At 38.6% G+C, this 20,241-nt stretch overlaps 1 protein-coding gene across 1 annotated transcript in view; it reads right to left on the reverse strand.

The window, feature by feature from the left end:
* Nucleotides 1-20,241, reverse strand: part of GABRB1 (gamma-aminobutyric acid type A receptor subunit beta1) — a 531,853-nt gene that overhangs the window by 28,377 nt on the left and 483,235 nt on the right. The window contains exons 6-8 of the mRNA XM_004390619.2: nt 5,916-6,053; nt 5,663-5,815; nt 1,901-2,145 (exon numbers count right to left, since the gene is read on the reverse strand). Coding sequence (XP_004390676.1) covers nt 1,901-2,145; nt 5,663-5,815; nt 5,916-6,053 — 536 coding nt within the window. The remainder of the gene's footprint in view (nt 1-1,900; nt 2,146-5,662; nt 5,816-5,915; nt 6,054-20,241) is intronic.

Raw genomic sequence — 20,241 nt, forward strand, 5'->3', positions numbered from 1 at the left:
GTTTCACGTAAGGATAAACAATCATTTAAATGCTTTGGTTTGAACCTTGCCAATTTGGCTAAATATCTATGTTTTCTTTGCTTATAACTTTCTAATTACTTGAAGTGTTTGTCCAGATTTGGTATCTTACTAAACAACATGAGGATTCACCTTGAAGATTCATAATTCAGCTTGTCCCTAGTTCTCCAACCCTATCTCATGCTACTCTACTACTTTCTCCCTCACTATGGTCTTGCTATGCTGCTCTTCTTTCAGTACTTTCACTCATCAAGCAATTCCTGCCTTAGGATCCGTCTACTTGCTATTTCCTTAGCCTGGTATGGACATGACATGGTTAGCTGCTTCTCATCATTTAAGTCTCAGATCAAATCTTAATTCCTCAGAGAGATCTTCCTGATCACCTGATCATCCTGTTCCCTTAAATCTACCCCAAGTCATTCTTTTGCCCATTATCTCATTTTACTTTCTTCATAGCACTTACCAGAACCTGAAATTATCCTCTTAATATTTGTCTGTGTGTTTATTGATTATCTCCTCATGTTAGAATATAAACTCCATGAGGGTAAGGAACTTGTCTGTTTCATTCACAGCAGTATCCTCAATGCCCAGAACACTGCCTAAATGAATGAATATTTGAGTTGTCACCCTGTGTGCCATCTTGAAATCAAGTGCGTTGGATAAGGTATTTCAATGCACATAATTTTAAGTCAATTTCAGAAAAAATGGCACAGAGGTAGAGGCTACAGAGATTTTAAAAAAAAAAAAAAAAACAAGAAACAAAACAAAAAGAGAACACCAAAACCAAACCTGTTGCCGTTGAGTCAATTCTGACTCACAGTGACCCTACAGGACAGAGTAGAACTGCTCCACAGGGTTTCCAAGGAGCACCTGGCAGATTTGAACTGGCCACCTTTTGGTTAGCACCTAAGCTCTTAGCCACTGCTCCACCAGGGCTCCTTTAAAGAATCAGCAGGCCTTTAATTTTAATTTTGCCAAGTGAGACCACAGGTCATAGGATCCACCAGTGAAAAACAAAAGAAATAGTAACTATGCCTTATATATAATGATGATAACTAACAATTAATGAGTACTTACTATTCGTGCAGTGGTTAAGCATTTGGCTGCTAACCAAAAGATCGGCAGTTCAAATCTGCCAGCTGCCCCTTGGAAACACTATTGGGCAGTTCTGTTCTGTCCTATAGGGTGGCTATGAGTCAGAATCGACTTGATGGCAATGGGTTACTATGTTCCAGGTACTGTTCCAAGTACTAGACATTTTTACTCATTTAGTCCTCACAACAACTCTGTGAAATAGGTATAATATAATAATCTCCATTTTTAGTGGTAAGGACCCTGAGAGCAGAGGTTAGCTAAGGAGTTACATAGGTTGATTTGCCTGGAGTTGTAAAGTTAATAAAGTCCAGAGCTAGGATCAAACCCAGGCAGTTTGATTCTAGTCTGTGGTCTTAACCATTGTGCTATTATATTGCCTCATCTCCATTTAGGAAACTCAGATTGTATTCACTTTTATTCTCTCATTTATTTACCAAGTAGATCTGGCATTATTCTTTTGCGTATAGTGTTATAAATAGTTTAGAATAAAGAATAATGGACTTGGGGTTATCATTAATCTACATAACCTCCAAACTAACTTCTTCAATCTGTAGTTCTGAAACTGTAAAAAGAAGGGTTGGACTATAGTTTATCAGCAGCATGATGTCCCGTGTTCTCAGAGCAGAATAGTTAGTTTATCGTTAATAAAATTCATGGTTGGATGAAGAGCTTTGGAAGCTCAAACATTAAAAAAATTTAAAAAAATAATAAAGGATCTTAGAACTTGCCCTAGGAGATTCTAAGATAAATTTAGGAAGAATATTGTTAGGAATATTTAATACATTACCTGGACTTTATTCATCTCCAATTTGTTCTTCTCATTGGCGCTCTGGTCTTGTTTGCTAGCTCCCTTTTTCTGAGGGCCTTTCCCGAAGAAGATGTAATTTACAAAGGCATATTCCAGAAGAGCCAGGAACACAAACACGAAGCAACCCATTAGATAAATATCAATTGCTTTAACATAAGGGATCTTTGGCAAGGTCTCCCTGAGGTGAGTGCTGATGGTTGTCATTGTCAGCACTGTGGTGATTCCTGTGAAAGAGAAAGACAAGGCTTACCTGAAGGAGCCCCTTTTTAACTGCAAAAGGACAGATACCATTCTCTCACTGGGGCCTCGGATGATGGCAGTAACATGATAAACCATTGGCAAAGTAGGGCAGACATTCTGAATGACAAAACTTCAGACTACCTATATAGCCCATTAATTAATGTAAAATGGAATGTGCAGTTAGTGGATGGTTGAAAACCATTTTTTGTAACGCGCACACACACACACACACACACACACACACACAAAGCAGAGGCAAAAGCAGACGAAAATCCCATTGGAGGATTACTGTCAAATGTCCCTCATTCTGTTATATGCCACATCTTTCTTCTTCCTTTTCTCAGCATCCCACTTATCTCCCTCCTAAATCTTCCCTTCTGATACTAATCCCTGTAGCAGCCACTACTAAACTGAAAGCTGGTTACCAGTTTGAGGATATGTACTTCATTCCCATGCACCTATGAGTACACCCCAGGTCACAAAGTCAATATTACATTTTAAAGTAATAATGCTTCATTCACAGTAAGAAAACACCAAAAGGATAAAACATAAGAAAGCTCATGATTTGCATCAAGTAATTGATTTATATGCTTTTTAGATATAACATAATCTTGTTACTTTGGTTTTTGAAATATCACCTCTAGCTCCTTGATATCAGAGCGTAGAATGAGTTAGATCTCTGACTTTCTAAAAAAAACCTCAACTTGGATTTGTTAAAGAAGTTGAACACTTTAAGCTCTTAAGAGGTAGATTCTGTTTTGTTTTGTTCTTCTGGAAGTCTATGGTATATTCAATATTCGTCACCAACACCACAGTTCAAATGTGTATTATTTGAATATGAATATGTGTATACGCTATGATTTAGGAAAACACACAGGATGATGCCCACAGTATAATGTTTGTGTGATTGCATACGAAATGTTTTGTGTTGATGATGGTAATAGAATGATAATTGGGAAAAGCAAGAAGTGAAAAAGAAGTTGGAATCTCGTGTAGATAGCTTGTGCTATAATACTAATATTACATGTTTGTACAGTATTTTACAGTTTTAACATTTTATAAATTATCTTATATGACTGTTATAACTGAGTAAGATGGGGTAGGTATATTATTCTCATTTTATAACTGGGTAAATGAAAACTCTGAAATTAGTTATTTTGCTTTAGCTCCTCCAGCTGGAGACAAAAAGCAGGAGGGTATTAAACAAAGGCATTTAAAATAAAAGCAAAGAGATGAAAAGGTAAAACCTGAAACTTGATGCAGGTACTTAAAAATCAAGGCAGGAAATATGAAACTGATCATAAAGACAAAGGAAACTGGTAAGGTGGATGGAAGGTAGTTATATGAAAGAAGAGGACAAATAGTTTAACACTCATTTATTTGCCAATCAGATGATCCTAGATGTACAGACCTCTTGATTTGCTACTCCGGTTTTAGAAGAAGAGATAAACAAGAAGTCAGGACTACCATACACAAAGTTAAAATGATTCAGATGAGTGATACATTTGAATGTGCTGGACTGATATGAAATGCTAGCCAGAGTGGTCTTACTTAGTTCTTTGAACAGAATTTTAAGTTTTACTTCTGCTTAACAGACATGAATAATTTATTTACAAATTCACCAATTGCATTTCTGCTTCTACTCTTGGTTTTAAATTTTTGTTTAACAAGAAGGGTTAGTAAATGGAAGTCTTTTTTTGACTTACATAAGCTTTTAAATAGCTCAGGTTTTACATTTGAAGGAACAGGTCAGTAATTTTACATGCTGGCATCTCTAATTAAAAAGTCATAGCTTTGAGGATAGAAGTATAAAGAGAATCAAGAGAACAACAATTCATGAACTTACTACTTGTTATTTCCTGCTTTTTTTCCCCTAAATCATAACATATACGTATATTCAGATTCACAGTTAAATACTATGCATTTGAACTATGGTGCTGGTGAAGAATATTGACTATACTATGGGCTTCCAAAAGAATGAACAAATCAGTCTTAGATGAAATAGAAACAGACTGCTCCTTAGAAGTGAGGATGGCAAGATTTCAGCTCCTTTACTTTGGGCATATCATTGGGAAAGACCAATAGCTAGAAAAGGACACCATATTTGGAAAGTAGAGGGTCAGCAAAAATAAGGGAAACCCTCAATGAAATGGATTGACACAATAGCCAAATCAATGAACTCAAACACACCGAAGATCATGAAGATGGCACACGAGCAGGCAACCTTTCTTCTGTTATACGTAGGGTCGCTATGAGTCAGAGTAGACTCTATGGCAACCACCAACAACATATGTATGTATGATATGATAAGCTATTTGGTTACTTTCTATAGTCCTGAAATGTTCAAAGATTGATAATGGACTGCCAGCACTTAACTTTGTGGGCTGTAAGGTATTGTAGAGGTGAATATAACCTAGATGTGAAAGATTACGCTGATCTTCTAATCCAGTTTGACAGTTTCAGAAAAGATGTTATATGTTAGTTTAGCCAGAAATGGTGCTCTATTGTGTGTGTGTTTGCATGTGAATAAGCTTAAGAGAGTGAAAACTGAAGTGGCTCTAGGATCAAATAATGAGGCAGATGCACACATGCCCAAGATAAGACAGACTCATCAAACAGACTCTGCATCTTCTAACTTTCCAAAGTACACTTTAGAGTCTCAAATATAGCCTTTCAGCTTGCAGCAATTACTTAACCGTGGCAAGATTAATTCTGAATTTTGTTCCCCCAGGAAGGAAACCATTTTTTATTCTGTCCTGATGATACATCATTAATATAGCTGATGAATTGTCTATGTCTTAATTCAGATACAATGAGCTCCATTTAAAGGAGACTCAGATATAATTTAGCTTTAGTTAATATTCAGTAGACAGTATTTCCCAACAATTGACATAGTTTGTTAATGATCAGGAGGCTTAGCTTTCTCCAAATCCATCTGAGAATAATGCAGTGTAAATGTTCTCCACTACACAAATCAGCAAGGAATCCTGGTGGTGCAGTGGTTAAGGGCTCTTCTGCTAACAGAAAGGTTGATGATTTGAACTCACGAGCTGCTTCATGGGAGAAAGATGTAGCACTCTACTTCCATAAAGATTACAACCTTGGGAACTCAAGGGGGCAGTTCTTCTACTCTGTCCTACAGGATCGCTCTGAGTCAGAATAGACTCGATTGCAATGGGTATAAAGATAAGCAACCAAAGAGGTAGTCTTCATAAACTCGGTAAAAATTGGTATAATTAGAATTTAAAAATATACTCCAAGAAGCATTTATATAGTGCTAAATGTACTCCCGGATAATCTTTTTGGTAGAATGCTAAAAAGATATAATGTAAAACATTCACTTTGTACAGTGTTTACACTTAATGTTTTATAACCAAGCACTCTTACAGTAATCTAACTTTTTGGCTTGCTATAACAGAAACCCTTATTTATAATTTCTAACATTGGTTGTTTGTTCAAAGGCAAATCAACCAGCTCTCTGCAATGCTGGGAATGTATTACCTAGTGCGACTCTGGCCGCAGATGCATCGTAGTTGATCCAAAAAGACACCCAGGACAGAATTGTAATCAGTGTGGAAGGCATGTAGGTTTGCAAAATGAAGTAACCAATGTTCCTCTTGAGACGAAAACTTAGTGACAGTCGTGGATATGCCCCTGAGTTGAAAAAAGAAAAAGATTCATATCATCATTTAGTTGGAAAGATCTTCTTCCTTTAACAGCACTCCTAGTTGATTTTGTGGGAAAACATCCTTACCTGTTGTGAACTCCACCTTCTTGGACACCATCTTGTAGTCGACAATTGAAAACTGGGGAAGCTCAATTTTATTAACTCCTGTTACTGCTCCCTCTCCTCCATTCCAGTAAAACTCAATGTCATCAGTGGTATAGCCATCTGAAACCAAGAAACACAGCATAGTTAAGTCAGTTCAGTTGGTTTAGATATTCATTTGAAGACAGTCTGGAAGCTGGAAGGAAAATTCCCATCAAGTGACAGCAAGGTGACTGTTCTGGATTGAATTGTTTCTCCCCAGAAATGTGTTGGAATCCTAACCCCTATACCTATAGAGGGTCACTGTGAGTCAGAATTGACGCAAAGGCACACAACAACTTCATACTGTGGATGTATTTGCATTTGGGAATAAAGTTTTCTTTGTTATGTTAATGAGACCATATAAGTGTAGAGTGTGTCCTAAACCTAATCACTCCTGAGTTATAAAAAGAGCAGATGAGACAGAGAAGTAAGCACAAATGAAGGGCGACAGATTCCACGTGAAGATGCCAAGGAACCCTTGAATGCCGGGGCTGCAGAAGCTGAGGCAAGGATCTGTCCCCCAGAGCTAACAGAGAGAGAGCCTTTCCCTATAACTGATGCCCTGAATTTGGACTTCTAGACTCATAAATTGTGAGAAAATTAATTTGTGTTCTATAGAGCCACCCACTTATGGTATTTCTGTTATAGCAGCACTAGGTAACTAAGACAGTGTCATTGCTTTAAATCAGGATGGCAGATAGCTTCATGTTGAGTGCTGTCTCTGATAGGTTTGTAGTGGCTGCATTGAACACTTGGTTGAGAAGTTAGATACAATTGGCTTTAGTAGATATAAACTCTGAGATATCACTGCTACATATTTATTAATCCATTCTCATTGTGCTTACCAATAGATAACTTTTTGGCTAGATTGATCGATGGCTGGATTCCAGGTGCCTGGGCATAGATTTTGGCTCTGCATTATTTAACAACAATAACAGCAACAAGCAATAATAATTGAATACGTATTTGTTAGAAGGGGAACAGAAGGGGCAAAAGAATGGAGTACCAAAAAAAAGAAGGAATTATCAAATTTGTACCCACCCATTAAACGATCAAGACACTTTAAAAGAAATACACATTTATAAAATTGGTCTAATTTCTTTTCATATATGTTGATTTTCGCTTAATATATGGGTGAATATTTTAGAAATTATATTAATTCTTGATGATACTTTCATATCTCAGTCCTTTTGAGGGTGAGCTTTCATTACTTTAATTAAGGAGACTGTGTAGGGGACTGTAGATTGCCATAGAAGGACCCACCCTGAGGTCTTCAGCATGGCAGGCCCCATGTTGAAAGCCCATTCTCTTCCTCCTTTCACTTCTGCTTTCTACTTGCCAGTGGTCTAGCTGAGTTATAAGCATATATAAAAGTACCTTGCATAGAAAAAATGTGTAGATATAAAAAATATCTATCTATTTGGGACCTGTGAAATAAAGGGTGCTACCACCTGTGTGGAAACCCTGGTGGTGTAGTGGTTAAGAGCTACAGCTGCTAACCAAAAGGTTGGTGGTTCGAATCCACCAGGCACTCCTTGGAAACCCTATGGGGCGGTTCTACTCTGTTCAATAGGGTTGCTATGAGTCGGAATCAACTCAGTGGCAATGGGTTTTTTCTTTTTTTTAATCACCTATGTGACAGTTTAGGAAACACTGCTATCTCTATGTCCCTTAAGGAGCCCTGGTGGCACAGTGGTTAAGAGCTTGGTGCTAACCAAAAGGTGGGCAGTTCGAATCTTTCAGCCGCTCCTTGGAAAGCCTTTGGGGCAGTTCTGCTCTGTCCTGTAGGGTTACTATGAGTCAGAATCGACTTGACTGCAACAGGTTTTTTACTTTTTTTTAGGAGCCCTGGTGGCATAGTGGTTAAGAGCTTGGCTGCTAACCGAAAGGTTGGCAGTTCAAATCCACCAGACGTTCATTGGAAACTCTATGGGGCAGCTCTACTCGGAACCGACTCAATGGCACCTAACAACAGCAAGGAGCTGTGTGAAACGCTCTAATGGTGAGACAAGAAGAGTGGTAGCCTTTGCAGTTGGGGAGACCTAGCATGCCACACTTTCCACCTAGAGCAATATTGCCACTTCCGGTGCCCCTGCATCAGGACCCAAACCGCAAGGGGAATGCAAAAGAAAAACAAAACAAAACAAAACATGACTGCAAAAAAAGGGACCCAGAAGCTGCAGAGAAGAAAAACAAGGAGAACATCCATAATAGGTGGCTTTTTATGAAAAGAATTGGAGGAGGAAGCAGACTAAAGTTTGAACCTTTTGTTCCTCGCCCTCCTTAAGAATATAAGAACACTTGAGGATATTTGATAAGAGCACAGAAAACTTTCCTGTACTAAAACCCAAATGTTATTTATTAAAAATATTTGGTAGATGAATTGAGGAGAAGATGACCACTGCTAAGGTCATAATTAGTGGCTTGGAAGACCAACTGAGAGACTTACCTTAAAAGAGAACAAAATTATAGAAATTTGGAAATCATAAAGAAAATGTAAGTGTTTTTAGGTCTTATATATTAGATAGCTAATATATGAAAAATGAGAGTTCCTGAAGGAAGAGGAGGGACATATAGAGAAGGAATCATAACAAACAAAAAGAAAATACAAACTTCCCTGAGCTTAATAAATAAATTATTTTGGAAACTGAAGGGTTCATTGCATCAGGTAGTCTTGATATAATATCTGAACTCCAAGGGTAAAAGAACAATCTTACAATCTTCCAGACAGAAAGTGCAAGGTATTTTCAAAAAGGAAAAAGATTCACACTGGTATTGGATTTCTTATGAAAACTCTGGAAAAGAAAAAATAATATGGAATAACATCTACAGAACACTAAAATATAGACAGAAAAGGACTGCAACAATGTGACCCAAGAATCACATTCCCTGACAAAATGCCACTTGTTTACAAGAAAGATATATAAATATTCAGAGAATATATCACCCAAGTACTTTTTTGAGGAAACTATTGGCTCTAATCATTGACACTAAACTATTAACTCTAATCAAACAAATCAATCAGGACGGATAAGTAAGACATGATAAAGGGAAACCACCTTAGAAACAGCAGAATTTAAAAGAAGCCAGGGACTACTTTAAGGTGCTCTTGTGGCACAATGGTTAAGTGCTTGACTGCTAACCAAAAAGTTGGTGGTCTAAACCCACCCGCTCCACAGGGAAAAAATACATGGTGATCTGTTCCCGTAAAGATTATAGCCTAGGAAACTCTATGGGACAGTTCTACTCAGTTATATAAGGTTGTTTGTTATGAGTCAGAATTGACTCGATGGCACACAACAACAAGAAGACTACTTTGCTCAAATGTATGCAATTTATTTGAAAATTAAGATGAATAATTTTTTAGCAAAAAAAGCATTTACTAAGCCCAAATCAGGTGAGATAGAAGATCAAAACAGCTCAGTTTTACCCCAACACAAACAAACAAAAACAAACAATTGCAGTCCCCAAAATTTAAAAACAGATAATTCCATTGCTATTCAAACAGTTCCAAAGTATAAGCTATAAAGGAAAATTGCCAAGTTGTTGTTTTAATAAAGTAAACTGAATCTATTAGCAAACAAAATCCAGCAGCACATTAAAAAATAATAAACCATAACTAGTGAGGTTTATTCTAAGAGTGCAAGCAGTTCAATATTAAAAAATCTAGTAATATACTTCATTATATTAATAATCTGAGGAGGATCTAAGCATATGATTATTTACACAGATACTAAAATGGCGTTTGACAAAATTCGACCTCCATTCTGATGTTTAAAAAAGCAAGAAATATGAATAGATGGTGTCATAGATTGAATTGTGTCCCCCCAAAATATGTGTCAACTTGGCTAGCGTATGATTCCCAGTATTTTATGGTTGCCTCCATTTTTATGATCTGATTATCCTCCATTTTGTTACGTGTTGTAAATCCTGGTCTCTATGCCTGTGGTTATGGTCCCATTTGGGAGTGAACTGTCTTTTATGTTAATGAGGCAAGATTAGGTCATGTTAATGAGAATTAGGTTATGTTTGTTATATTAATGAGGTAGGATTCGGGTGGGATGCATCTTGAGTCACTGCCTTTCACCACCCTACAAGAGATAAAAGCAGAGAGAAGTGAGCAGAGAGAGAGGGACCTCCCACTACCAAGAAAGAAGAGCCAGGAGTAGAGTGCATCTTTGGACCAGGGTCTCTGCAATGAGAAACTCCTAAACCCAGGGGAAGATTGATGACGAGGACCTTCCCCCAAAGCTAACAGAGAGAGAAAGTCTTCCCTTGGAGCTGGCGTCCTGAATTCGGACTTCTAGCCTCCTAAACTGTGAGAGAATAAGTTTCTGTTTGTTAAAGCCATCCACTGGTGTCATTTTTGTTATAGCAGCACTAGATAACTAAGACAGATGGATACTTCTTTAACATTGTAAGATATATCTACCTTAGTAGCAACATCACACTTATTGTGGGAACAGTACAACATTCCTACAAAAGTCAGGAACAAGATAAGAATGCCCACTACCACTCCTGTTATTTAAGATTGTTCTGAAAATACTAACCAATGCATTATACAAGAGAAAGAAAATAGAGGTATAAAATTGGAAAACTGCTGGTTAAACTATCCGGGTTTGCAACTTACACAATTGCATACTTGGTAAACCCCCCAAAAATAACTGAGTAACTATTATAAACAATAAGAATTCAGCAGGATAAAAGAGTGTAAAGTTAATATATAGAAACCAGTAGCCTTCGTGTGTGTGTATATATATATATATGTATATTATATATATATATGTATATTATATGTTTATATAATTATAACATATAATGGAAAAAAAGACCCCTTTTTAAACAGACAAAAAAGGTAAAATAGTAATAAATTTAAGTATATGCAAGACATGCGTGAAGTAATGTTTAAAACACTTTTGAAAGGCACACACACACAAAAATCACTGAACAAATAAAAAGGCATGCCATATTTCTCAATAGGAAGACTCAACATCATAACATACTTTTCAATTTAATGCAGTTGCTTAATAATACCATTAGGCTCTTTGTTTTTGGAAGCAGACAAAGTAATTCGGAAGTTCTAATGGAAAATAAGCAAGTCAGAAAATCCAAGAAAACTCTAAAAACGAAACCAGGGGGAACTAGCCCTAGCAGGTAGTAAAACAAATAGAAAGTGTCAATAATTACAGCAGTGTGATTCTAGTGCATATGGTTAGACAAATACATCAATGACCACAGCAGGACATTCAGAACTAGAGCCAAATAGTTAAGGGGATTTAAGTATATGATAAAAGTGGCACCTCAAATCATTGGGAAATAGATGGAAACTTTAATAAATCATGTTGGGAAAACTGAGGAGCTATTTAAAAAAAAAAAATTCTTGGACCTATATTGCATTGCATGTACCGGGATAAACTTCAAATGGATTGTAGATCTAACTAGAAAATATAACCATATATGTAAAGAAGAGACCATGGAAGAATTTTTTTTTTTTAATAAACCTGGCATGAAGAAGGTCTTTTTACAACTATGATACAAAATCTGGAAGACATAAGAAATCGACACATTTTCCTACATTAAAAAGCAAACAAAATAAATGGCATGGCATAAAAACCATAAACAAAGTCAAAAGCAAACAAGAAACTGAGGGAAAATAATTTCAGTGCACATTGCCAAAGAGGGCTAATTTTCTTAATACATAAAGAGCTTCTAAAAATAAAAAAGAAAAGAACCAACAACCCAGTGAAAAATGCAAAAAGCACAGCCTTGGGACCTCAGCAGCTGGGACTAGCCTGTGCTTCTGTTGAATTGACTCAGATCTGCTAAGTCTGCTTTCTGCCAGGGAGGAGGAAATAAGCTTCCAGAATCATCTGGACTGGTCTCTTCTCAGACCCATAAAATTGACACAAAAACAAAACAATTAAAAAAAAAATTCACAGTGCCCATAAGATAAAAACAAACCAATTGACTTGGAAGAAGGAGAACTGCTGATACCCAGGCCTGGCAGAAATTTCTCTCATGGACTTTTCTTATGTGATGAAAAATGCCTCAGCAATACCCATTCAGGAAGATGACATGAAAGATGATATTTTCATAAAAACAGATGAAATCAAAAGGGATAATAATCAAAGGGTATAATAAGCAACTCATTTTTAGCAAGACAGGGCAAAATTGAATATGTACGTACACTATAAAACCCTCAGGGATTTCACTATGCAAAGGCAAAACTGAATCTATAAGAGTAAAGTGATTAGATAGCCATGATTCAGTGTGGGAGGAGGCATAGTCAGATAACTAAGTCCTTCCTGCTGCTAAATGCTCCTAGTTGACTTCTATCTACTTGACTACGTGCTTGCCTTGAACAAAGCATGGAGTCACAGTGAACTTTACTTGACTTCTTTATTTTTCTCCTCCAGGGCTCTGAGCTCCTTGAGGCCAGTGACTGTGTGCCATTAATATCTGTGCTTCAGTGCCTAGACGAATTCTTATCATATAGTCATTATTCATTAAAAGTTTATAGAATATTATATTCTTGCTTCTCATCATTAGGACACCTGGCTTTATGCTACTGACTTTAACTTGACAACCGAGTATTGACATATATATGCAGATCTACTCATTCGATATCACACACAAGTAAAATTTTCCTGAAGATCATTCAAAAATGGTTGCAGCAGTACATTGACAGGGAACTGCCAGAAATTCAAGCCTGATTCAGAAGAGGACATGGAAAAAGGGTTATCATTGCTAATGTCAGATGGATCTTGGCTGAAAGCAGAGAATACAAGAAAGATGTTTACCTGTGTTTTATTGACTATGCAAAGGTATTTGACTGTATGGATCATAACAAGTTATGGATAACATTGTGAAGAATGGGAATTCTAGAACACTTAATTGTGCTCATACGGAACCTGCACATAGACTAACAGGTAGCCGTTTGAACAGAACAAGGAGATAACTGCGTGGTTTAAAATCAGGAAAGGTGAGTGTCAAGGTTGTATCCTTTCACCATACTTCTTCAATCTGTATGCTGAGCAAATAAGCCGAAAAACTGGACTGCTTGAAGAAGAATACGGCATCAGGATTGGAGGAAGACTCATTAGCAACCTGCGATATGCAGATGACACAACCTTGCTTGCTGAAAGTGAGGACTAGAAGCACTTACTGATGAAGATCAAAGACTACAGCCTTCAGTAGGGATTGCACCTCAACATAAAGAAAACAAAAACCCTCACCATTGGACCAATAAGCAGCACCATGATAAATGGAAAAAATATTGAAGTTGTCAAGGATTTCATTTTACTTGGATCCACAATCAATGCCCATGGAAGAAGCAGTCAAGAAATCAAAGGGCATATTGCATTGGGCAAATCTGCTTCAAAAGACCTCTTCATTTTTATTTTACTTTTATTGTTGAGCTTTAATTGAAAGTTTACAATTCAAGTTAGTCTCTCATACAAAAATTTATACAAATATTGTTATGTAACCCTAGTTACACTCCCTATACTGTGATATCACACTCCCCTTTTCTAACCCGGATTACCCGTGTCCATTCAGCCAGCTCCTGACCTTCTCTGCCTTCTCATCTCACCTCTGGACAGGAGCTGCCCATTTAGTCTCATGTATCTACTTCAGCTAAGAAGCACGGTCTTCACAAGTATCATTTTATGTCCCATAGTCCAGTCTAATCTTTGAATGAAGAGTTGGCCTCCAGAATGGTTTTAATTTTGGGCTAACAGAGAGTCCAGGGGCCATGTCTTCTGGGGTCCCTCCAATCTCAATCACACCATTAAGTCTGGCAAAAGACTTCTTTAAAGTGTTAAAAAGCAAAGACATTACTTTGAGGACTAAGGTGCACCTGACCCAAGCCATGGTATTTTCAATCACCCCATAGGCATGGGAAAGCTGGATAATGAGTAAGGATGACTGAAGAATAATCGATGCTTTTGAACTATGATGTTGGCAAAGAATACTGACTATTCCATGGACTGCCAGTAGAACGGACAAATCTGTCTTAGAAGAAGTACAGCCAGAATGCTCCTTATAAGCGAGGATGGCAAGACTTCATCTCACAGACTTTGGATATGTTATCAGTAGGGGCCAGTCCCTGGAGAAGGGCATCATGCTTGGTAAAGCAGAGGGTCAGTGAAAAAGAGGACACAGTGGCTGCAACAATGGGCTCAAAAGTAGCAATGACTGTGAGGGTCGCACAGGACTGGGCAGTGTTTCGTTTTAGTGTACATGGGTCGCTATGAGTCAGAACCAGTTCAACCTGGCACCTAACAACAACAACTCATTCAATGGAGTACCTGGGTGGTGCAAATGGTTAACGTGTTAGGCTAGTAACTGAAAGGTTGGAAGTTTGAGTCACTTCCAGCCACTGAAAACCCTACGAAGCACAGTTCTTTTCTGACACACATGGGGTCGAAATGAGTGGGAGTCGACTCAAAGGCAATTGGTTTTTACTTATTTAATGAGTAGATATTTACTGAGTGCTGACAATGTGCCAGGTGGTGGGGAAGTACTTTAGATACAGTAGTGAATAAAACTGACATAGTTCCTCACAAACTTCATCTAAAATGCTACATGTTTTACCCCAAAATCTTTTCTGAATCCTTCTGAGGCAAGTACTGTGTCCTTTAGCATTTACTTTCACTTCCTTCAGTAAAACTAAAAACTACGTTTACCAGAGTCTCTTACACACGAAGTTGTGGATGTGATTTAGATTCCCTGGATTAGATAGAGATAAGTGATGTCAGAGGTGTTGTTTGAGGCACCCATTTTGCTGGTACAGATCATACAACACAGATGGCTCTGGAGCCAAGAGTTCTGGTTTTCGCTGACTATGATCCTGGAGCTAACATGGTGGCCAGACCTACCTGGTTCCCCACTTCCAGATAGTGGTGGAGCTCTCAGTCCCCTTGGAAAGCCCATTTGCAGTATGGTTCTAGGAGTCATTTCTAGCGGCCTAACCTAGAGCCTGCTACTGCAGTCCTGTGAGTTTGTAAAGTCTTTCTATATATTAACTCTTCCTTAGATTAAATCCCTTCCTGCTTAAACTAGCCAAATGGGTTTCTGTGATCTGCAACAGAAACTGGATTGGTACACTCACTTTCTCCTCTAGGGAAGAATTATTTGCTCCATTTTTGGGGTTATTACAGCTTTTCATTAAAATCTCTGCTGTAGCAAGAGTCAATTGTTCACTTGATGCTTCTGCCCCTCATAGCCTCCCTTCTGTGCTCTGTTCAGGAGCACTGGTGGGGCAATGGTTAAAGCGATGGACTGCTAACCGAAATTCAAAACCACCAGTGGCTCTGCGGGAGAAAGATGTGACAGTCTGCTTCCGTAAAGATTTACAGCCTTGGAAACCCTACGGGGCAGTTCTACTCTGCCCTACAGTGTCGCTATGAGCAGGAATCAAATGGACAGCAAAGGGTATATTGTGTACTGTGGTGGCTGGCTCCCTGCCTCTCTGGCTGATGTTAGATTTTGCCACTAGGAGGCACAGACTGGGGATAAGAAGGTGGGAGAAAGAGAGAAAGCTCTTGCTTCTGGCTCTGGCAACATGATTCTGCTTGCAGTTACTGGTGATTTCTGCAGGGATGGTGAGGGTAATTCCAGACATATCATCATCTCAAGAGGAGGTAGCACCTGTTTTGGTGGTTCCAGAAGCAACGAAGTCTCCATCTCCAATAGGATAGCAGCAGATTCAGACTCATGAGCTCTAGCACAGGGTGTTAGCAGCTTCTTGCATTTTGCTCCTTTAACACCCGTTTCTCTTCCCTTTTGCGTTTCCAGACCTTCCAAACTTTGTAACCAATTCTCTGTATTAAATTCCCTTTTTGACAAAAGTTGAGTGGTTTCTGCTTTCCTGACAGGGTCCTGTCAGAAATACAGAACGTACTATGCTCAAAATATTTCATCTGTTTACATATATTTGTATGTTTATCTTTTGTCTCTTCCATCCTCATTATACTATAAGCTGTTTAAAGGCAAGGATTTTTTTTTATTCTTCTTTTAATTTCTAGTGTTTAGAACAGATTCTGCCACAAACCTCTGAACAGAGAAATCAGTGAATTTTTTTTTTCAGCTTCAAGTTCTGAGTTTACTGTCCCAAAATGTTGACCTGAAATAGGTAACTTATTTAATAGCATTCTTGGTCCTGAATTACTCCATACTGAAATGATTCTGCTCACAGGGTCCTCATGGGTGAGGTTAGAGTTTCCTCATCTATAGTGGTCTATGCACCAAGGAAATGGACAAAAAACTGTTTGCTAATTTTTGGCTTACTGAGTAACTAGGTGGTAAATTACCACCTCAATCTGGTCTTTGAATTTTAGGAAACTAGGGGAAAACAAGGAGCCTTGGTGATGAAATGGTTAAATGCTCGACTACTGACTGAAAGGTCAGAGGTTCGAACCCACCAGCCACTCTGTGGGAGAAAAGACTTGGCAATCTGCTCCTGTAGATTACAGCCTAGGAAACCCTATGGGGCAGTTCTACTCTGTCCTATAGAGTCGCTATGAGCTGCAATCAACTTGACGGCATACAACAGGGCGAAACATGTAAGCCAACAGTTAGAGTTGAGAGTCAGAGATGGTTCATGGTTTGGGGTTGAGAGAGCAGAAGGGAGTGAAAGAACAGTACCTCTCATTGTCTCCTACTTTTGAAAAGCAGCAGAACAATGTCACATAATAAAAGAGCTGGACTATGGTTACACACCAATGCAGGTTTTAATAGTACTCAACTATTTATACAGTCAGTGGTGTGGGTTTTTATTTCCAAGCTTACTTGCACTTCGTTTAACTAAAATCCATTAGGCTTAGCGTTCAAGGCACTGGGATAATTATGGATGATTTGGGTGAAAAAGAATGCTTACTACATTTCAGGTCGAAACTTGAGTTCTCATGGGAGCAATAAATGGCAGCTGGATCCAAAGGGAAGAATAGAGGCCTAGAAATACACTATTATTCAAAGGTTACACAAGAACATTTTGCCACAGAGAGCGAACATCAATTTACTCACACCTAAACAACCTATTTACCAAAGGTTTTCCTTTATGAACCAGTGACTTCACACAGCATCTCAAAGCCTGAGCACTGGGATACCAAGGATATTGTTTCCTAGCAACAATAACTACATAGAAGCTCTCAAAATTTCCTCTTAGTCCCTGAGGACATCTTAGTGCTGCAGAAAGTACAGGTAAAATTAAGTTGATGTCATTGGATAAAGATGAGTGGAGCGAGTACAAATGTAGAAGTATCTGAATGTTAGTGTTCCTTTTTGCTATTTGGAACATTGTACTTGGGATGCATTTTTTTTTTTTTTTACCTGGGAATAAAAAGTCCTACCCTCTCTGTGCCCCCAGCTCATGCTTAACAGAGCTAGGGTGATGATGTAAAATTGTACTTAAGTGTGTTTTAGATAATGTAGAGATATAAGCTTTTTATACATTAGTGAGCATAAGTAAATATATTTCCCTTGGTGGAACAGCCATCACCCCATCTCAAGTTTCAGTGATGGGTCTTGTCTGGCTTATACCTTCTTAATACCATCTTTTTTTGTCACGGTGATTGATTCAGTAACCCAGGTCTAAGACAATTAGCTTAAAGGAGTCCCCTGGCTAAAGTAGTTGTTCAGGAGTGGACATATGACCCAGGCTGGTGTAGTCCTAGCTAAACCCTGGACTTTTGTTCAATAGTTAGAAGAGAGTTGCTGTTAGCAAATAAGAAAGGATCAGTGGAAGGGGGCTAGTCCAGTTACAGGAACCAATACATTCCCTTCGTGCTCACATCGGTCATTACTCGCAACTACTTTAAGTGTCCTAAATCACACTCATGATCAGAATCTCAGCTGTTGTTAGAGAATGACCTGGCGAAATAAACACAGTAATCTGCCACTCGCCAGTTCCTTCAACATCTCCCACATGAAGAGAGAAGGATTAGTACTTTATCAATATCTGTACCCATGTAGGTCAATGGGTGGCACAAATGGTTTGCAATTGATTATTAAACTAAAGGTTGGTGATTCCAACCTACCCAGTGGCGCCATGGAAGAAAGGCCTGGTGATCTGTTTCTGTAAAGATTACAACCAAGAAGATCCCATGGTGCAGTTCTACTCTGTAACACATGGGGTTGCTATGAGCTGAAATCAACTCAACGGCAATGAGTTTGGTTTGGTTTTTGGTCTACTCATGCAGCTGTGTAGATCATTTACATTACAGGGTTATTAGATATTTGTAATTATGTACCTCCGCAGATAAGTAAAACAACCAGATCTAACTGTTCCAGTGGCTCCAGATCAGCTTTCACATTTATTCCAAAGGCTATTTTGTAATCTTTTTTTTTTTTCACCCATCTCCATATATTCATGGTATCCTAAGAAGCAGCAGATAAACCACGGAAAACAGATTTTTAAAAAAAATCCTCAAAGTATTAAGAAACCTTAAATGCAACAACCCACTTAATGTTTGATTCCTGTCTGACAACCCACTGCGTGACTGGTCATCATTACCTAGGAATGGACATCTCACTATTTTTTGAGCCAATTCAACAATTAATTAGATTTCTAGATAATCGACAGAAAATATGCTCCTATATTAAGTACAGAGCCCTGGTGGCAGAGTGGTTAAGAGCTCGGCTGCTCACCAAAAGGTCGGCAGTTCGAATCCACCAGCCTCTCTTCGGAAACCCTATGGGGTAGTTCTACTCTGTCCTATAGGGTTACTATGAGTCAGAATCCACTCAATGGCAATGGATTTGCTTTGGCTTATATTAAGGACAAATTCATCTTCTTGGAGAGCATCTACCATCTGAGCCTGGTTACCCTAAGTGCTAATAGAATACAAATCAAGTACCTTTTTCACGTTATTGTTGTTAGCTGCCAGCCACTCATAGCCACTCCATGCACAATGGAACGAAACACTGCCTGGTCCTGTGCCATTGCCTTGTTTGGTTGCAGATTGAATCCTTGTGATCTACAGGATTTTTGTGGCTAATTTTTGGAAGTAGATCACCAAGACTGTCATGGATTGAATTGTGTCCCCCAAAAATATCTGTCAACTTAGCTCCCAGTATTGTATGACTGTCTACCATTTTATCATGATGTGATTTCCCTATGTGTTGTAAATTCTATCACTATGATGTAGTAAGGTGGATTAATGGCAGTTATATTGATGAGGTCTACAAGATTAGATAGTGTCTTAAGCCAATCAATTTTGAGATATAAAAGAGAGAAGCGAGCAGAGAGAAATGGGGACCTGGTACCACCAAGAAAGCGGTGCCGGGAGCAGAGTACGTCCTTTGGACCTGAGGTTCCTGTGCTGAGATGCTCCCAGAACAAGGGAAGACTGATGACAAGGACCTTCCTCCAGAGCCGACAGAGAAAGCCTTCCCCTGGAGCTGACGCCCTGAATTTGGACTTGTAACCTACTAGACTGTGAGAGAAAAAATTTCTTTTTGTTAAAGCCATCCACTTGTATTTCTGTTATAGCAGTACTAGATGCCTAAGACAAGGACTTTCTTCTTAGTCCGTTTTAGTCTGGAACCTCCAATGAAACCTGTTCAGCATCACATCAACACGTAAGCCTCCACTGACAGAGGCTACGTATGAGGTGCTTTGGCTTGGAATGGAACCCAAGTCTCCTGCATGCAAGGCAAGAATTCCATCACTGAACCACCTCCAGTTTTGAGGACACCTCTCATTCTCTTTCAGTCTTTCCTTGTTCAGGCTCTGGTCCTTCACGGGACAGAGTCAGTCTATGAAGTTTTCTCTGCTCAATAGTTTTCAGTTTGATAATAAGACTCTTGAAGTGTGGAGCCCAAAACAGAGAGGTAGCCATTTCCACCTTGTTTCTTCTGTCTCTCATTTGAATTATCTGACTCCTTTATCTGTTTCACTGCCCTACCCCCAAGGTTTATCGTCCCCTGGTTATTGAGCGAATCCTGACTGATGGCAGGCATTTAAGCCAGCAGTTGATTTGGAATTCCCTCTCGTTCCTCAAATTTGGGATTTTAGAGTACAGAAATGTTTTATGGTTCCTTAATCATTGCCTGAGAGGCCCCTTTATTTCCAAGCAGGTCAAGGACCTGATGTATCAATAGCAAGGTCACGAGACTCAGCCTCCCCCTCATTTTTTTTTTAAATTTTTTTATTGTACTTCAGATGAAAGTTTACAGAACAAATAGTTTCTCATTAAACAGTCAGTACACATATTGTTTTATGACATTGGTTAATAACCCCACAACATGTCAACACTCTCCCTTCTCG

This window comes from Trichechus manatus, unplaced genomic scaffold, assembly GCF_000243295.1.
Source record: "Trichechus manatus latirostris isolate Lorelei unplaced genomic scaffold, TriManLat1.0 scaffold00310, whole genome shotgun sequence".
Classification (NCBI taxonomy): Eukaryota; Metazoa; Chordata; class Mammalia; order Sirenia; family Trichechidae; genus Trichechus; species Trichechus manatus.